General features: G+C 29.4%; 1 protein-coding gene across 1 annotated transcript; it reads right to left on the reverse strand.

The window, feature by feature from the left end:
- Positions 1-299: 299 nt before the first annotated feature.
- On the reverse strand, positions 300-3,647 carry LOC132737901 (complement C1q and tumor necrosis factor-related protein 9-like). The gene is made up of 3 exons (XM_060725274.1): positions 3,501-3,647; positions 1,465-1,579; positions 300-944 (listed from the first exon to the last, which is right to left on the reverse strand). The coding sequence occupies exons 1-3, from the start codon at positions 3,645-3,647 to the stop codon at positions 529-531; spliced, it is 678 nt and encodes a 225-aa protein (XP_060581257.1). The 3' UTR covers positions 300-528.
- Between the last annotated feature and the right edge of the window lie 1,248 nt (positions 3,648-4,895).

Below are 4,895 nucleotides of genomic sequence, written 5' to 3' on the forward strand. Positions count from 1 at the left end.
TTGTCAAAATCATCCGGTATATCGTTACCAAGGCAACCCAATTATTTTGTACATAATCAAAAGAATATAAATTGCCAAACGATACTTTCAAAGTAATTTTACATGTACTCCATTATAAATTTGTTACGTAAATTTTATCGTTGCTGTGAAAATTTTATGATTATCTTTAAGTTTTTATTAAGACTTATCTGTCATTGCAATAACAAACAGACACACATACGCCACCTTTTTACCTCCCAAAGTTCATTACAAACATAGGATATTATATATTCAGGTTAAAAATATACCATAGCAAACTTTTGCAGTAAATTATCAGCTGAGGCACAGTGTTTTAAAGTAAGGATTAAGTTAATAATATTGATATTTATGAGTATCCATCATATAATAATGCATAACATTCATCAGATGATATTCTTTTTAAGATTGGTTATAACAATAGTCTTCGATAATCGATTATTATTGTGTGAATATTTGTAAACAAATCAGATATAAAATGTCATATACAAAAGTTGAATGATTTATTTTCCTTCAGTTATTGACAAGTATTCCACTAAATGTGTTCATCCTATATGAGTCTTGATCTAGTTGGCGGTTAGAACTTGACCATGTTGATTTGACCCAAACTTTTTCTCCTGATTTTACTCTCACTATTGCTCCAAAAGCACTACATGTGTATTGATCCTTATCATGGTTCATATCAGCTGCAATAACTTTACCTTCTAACACTAGGCCAATGTAAGCATACTTTCCTTTACAAACACATATATGCACAGAAAACTGGTACAGTCCTCCAACAGGTACTGTAAATATCCCAGTAGAATTGTCGTAACCTGTTCCCTCGTTAATCACACTTTTCGTAAATATAACAATCTCGTCTGTTTTATCAAGAATCAAGTTTGCCACGTGATGTGCATGGAAAGCTATCGGAGGTCGTTCAAGATTTCCTGATATAGAAACAAGTTAAGTAAGTATGTGTATCTTAAAATGGTTTCTTTATGATTTATTTCTTGTTTGTATATTGGGTAATTTAATATATACATAAGAATTTTAATGCGTATTAATAATCGATGGTTAAATTTAAAGTATAGCCAGACTTCCTGAATTTAATTTGGCATTCCATTTGTAATATAAGCGTTTGGAAATAATTTATGGATATATTCATATATGTAAAACATGATATTGTAAAGCTTTAATAGAAAATGTTTACAAAAATAAAGGTGATGAATTTTATTCAAAATTAGTATATATACATGTAATTAAATAAGTTTAAAAATGATGGCAGTACTAGATTATAGTTAACGCAAAAGGTTAGTTAAATTCTTAATATTTCAAACTGACCATTGACGTATTATAGTACATGAATAACTTTAAAACAATCATTTGAATATCATATAATTAAATAATATTTTATGAAACACAGTTTAGAAAATTATAATTCCGTGGATGTAGAATGAGAAACAATACCTTGAAGTTGAGTAAGTTCTTCGCTTTTTGCTTCCAGGTCACTCGTGAGATTTGTTCTTGTCTGCTCAAATAATTTCTTGAATGATCCTGTAAAAATAATATCAAAGTACACTTGCTAACGGTAATCAAAGTTCAATAAGTTTTATATGTGTTATTATGTGTACATGTGAACTGTATGCAGAAAGTGTTGCTGATAACACGGAACTTGATTCGGAACTAAGTTTTACATAGCCGGTAGTGAAACTTCTGAAATAAAACTTAAGGTATTAGCACCCTAATGCATTACCTCCGCTTTGAAGAGTATTCAAATAGGCTAGAACTACTGTTAACTACATTGAAAATGAGGGCCATGGGTTCAATCCCCAGAAGGGTCAACTTTTTTTTCTTTCTTTTTTTTCTTTTAACATTATTTATGTATCTCTCATGTCCCATTTGGAAAGAAAAAAATGTTTAATTTTGATTTTTTAATTTATATAGGTATTTATTGGCTAAATTATGCTAAATATAGTAATAAATATGGTACCTGATATTTTCAAAGTGTAATATAATCAAAACTAGACGGTAAAAGTATTTCATATTTTACAAGTTCAACCAATATACTTTTTTAAAAATTTAGGGAAACTTTGAAAACAGGCACTCATTTGGGTAAATTTTAAGATTTTTTAAATTAGGCTCCCTAAGTAGAAAAATGGTCAGACACGTGGTAAAAATGGGTGGGGTAGGGTAACATTTTTATATAGATTTCATAAATTTTAAGTTGAAACCATAATTTTGCTTATTTGGATTGTTATTTGAATGGTACTATTTGTTTGTTACCAAAAATTAATGGGAAAACATTTTTCATTAGAATGTTATTGCAGATTATTTAAAGGTTCCTACTTTCTAAGAAAGGGCCCTCATAACATCCTAGCTTGAGTTCAGAAAAGTGGCCATAACTTGATTTCCGTACGGTAAACTTTGTTTAAATCTTGCATACAGGTGTACTTTAAGGTATACATCTGACTTATGATGTCAATTTTTTAGTTCCTGATAGTGCCCATTAGGGTCCTAATACCTTAAGGGAAGAAAAACAACTTGCAATCTTATAAATATTGTGGCTTTCCTCGCTCACATTCTATAATCAAATTTCAGTTGAAATTTTTCAAAGTTCTATTGGTTGACAAAAAAAGCCATTTCATAACGAAATTCAATATAGAATAAATGTAATAAAAAGTCAGGGAATATGTCCCCTTTTAAGAAGAACCGATGTGATGAGTCACCGTTTTCCTTCATTGAAACATTGTTATTTTGGTATATTCAACATACATGTTACTGTAATTCATTTAACATTAATATTCACTGTAATTCATGGTTTGTATTGATCAGAAGTATACACACAGACATAAATATCGCAAACGTAGTTCAACAATACAGCAGTGTTCTTTGACGCACTAAATATTAATTATTAGATGTCCTTTTATAAATTTTATAAATGTTCATGCTTGTACTAGCAAAATGTTAAGCACGAGGCTATTAATTGTCCAATAATTTTATGAAAATCTAAAAGTGAAAATTTACCCTTTTTACTGTTGTCATTTTTATTTAAGGTTTTCTCTTTCACTTTCCCTTAATTCATTTATAATTGATGTATGATTATAATAATGTTATTTTACGATGCGTTTTGTAACGAGACGGGTTAAGCAAACTGAAAATATTTTTACAGCAATAAAAGTTATTCCATACTCTACCAATCATCAACATAGAAATTTAAGTTAGATATGTCAGCATTGTAACCGGTGTATGAAATGTCTTCTTTTTAAAGCTTTATGAATCTTTGAATATTAAATGTTCCACGCATTTATCATATTTATTTGCCGATTTTTCTGAATTTGGTTTTCATAAAGCATTACGAACTATTAAATAATATTGATTCAGACTTAATCAACAATCAGATATGATAATGCTAAAGATATAATTCATCTTTCGCAATGCATCAGTAATATTTCAGTGTACATAAATCATTTTCTAACCATGTAGATTTGATGTTTATATTTTACTTCTCTCCTTTCTATCTCGTCACATCTCTTTAACATTTCGTCTGTTATGTTCCCCTTAATGTCTGCAAACATGTCCGTAACTTTTTGTTTAATGTCGCCTAATGTACTGATGACATTTTCCTCAGTTTTCTTAATTTCATTCACCATGGTTTCTACCTTAATTTCAGTCCTTATCATTTTCTCTAAAAGCTGTTCTTCATATGAAAATTTAGAACATACAGGTTCTTTAGCCTCCAAGACTTGAGAGCTATACATTCCAAAGATAACTAAAAACGCAGCGAAAGTCATTTTAAATGCGATGTTATACGTAATGTTTGAATACACGCACGCTATGAATCTCAAACCCTTATTAAAACAATTTTGTTTGTCGAAAGGGAAATTTGCCGACTTATTTGTTAAGAGGCCCATACGAAAAACCTTTGATTACTTGATTACTATTCTATAGCACTTAGGATCAGGGAAAGTTTAACAGACGTCACAGCAATAGCTTAAATATTTTGTGTCGGTAAAATAGAAACATTTCGTTTTCTAAAACATAAAAAATTAATCATGGGATAACATAATAGATATATATTGGAACTGTGTGGCTGGGCTGTGTTGGGGGCCGCCCTTCGTTATTGACATTGTTCATTATTTTTTAACTAACATTCAATATTCTCTATTTATCGTTTATAGTGATGGAAAGAAACAAACATCTATTGCATATAACATATTCTGATGACAAATTAACTCATATGAAGGTAGCAACTTTCACTATATATGTACGTATATAAAGAAAAATACATTATATGTGTCCTTTATCAGAAAGAATTGACTTTATGTTCGTACAGATATTCTTTCATTAATCCTTAATATCTTTCAATATTTTGACAACCCTTTTAAAACCGATAGCTTGGACACCGATGAATTCCAGCTAACTGAAAAGTGTGAAACGCGTTAAGAGTTGATGTTTCCCTTTTATACTTTTGAAATACAAAAAATATTCATATTGCATTTGTATTTATTTTTATACTGTCAACTCATCATTCGATCATGCATAGACGGTGCAAATAGAGAGAATACGTTCACATGTCTGGAAATGTGATGTTTATATTTAATTACAACTTATACTTGAAATCAGTTATCCTTTTGCAAAAAAAGACTTTTACGCATGCGTTAACACTGTTTGAATGTTGTTGTTGATTTATAGTATCCATAACTATGTTACTATCTCTGAATTCGATTTACCTAACTCTGATTATTTGCTAAAAATTTTAAAGTTCATTGAGATTTACTTGAATTTCAATAATCCCAAACATATAACTTTGAAATTAATGAATAACATGTAATTTGTTAATATGATTAAGTAATGTAATGATATTTTTTTTATAAGTAAAGCAGCACTCTTCTCGGCCC

Source organism: Ruditapes philippinarum, unplaced genomic scaffold (genome assembly GCF_026571515.1).
Source record: "Ruditapes philippinarum isolate M1 unplaced genomic scaffold, ASM2657151v2 ctg16664_1_1_1_1, whole genome shotgun sequence".
In the NCBI taxonomy this organism is placed as follows: domain Eukaryota; kingdom Metazoa; phylum Mollusca; class Bivalvia; order Venerida; family Veneridae; genus Ruditapes; species Ruditapes philippinarum.

Coding starts and splice junctions, on each gene's coding strand:
- LOC132737901 (XM_060725274.1), bottom strand. CDS start 3,647: ATGGTGAATGAAATTAAGAAAACTGAGGAAAATGTCATCAGTACATTA. Junction 1,580..3,500: donor ACGAGATAGAAAGGAGAGAA/GTAAAATATAAA, acceptor GATTACCGTTAG/CAAGTGTACTTTGATATTAT. Junction 945..1,464: donor AGAACTTACTCAACTTCAAG/GTATTGTTTCTC, acceptor TTTCTATATCAG/GAAATCTTGAACGACCTCCG.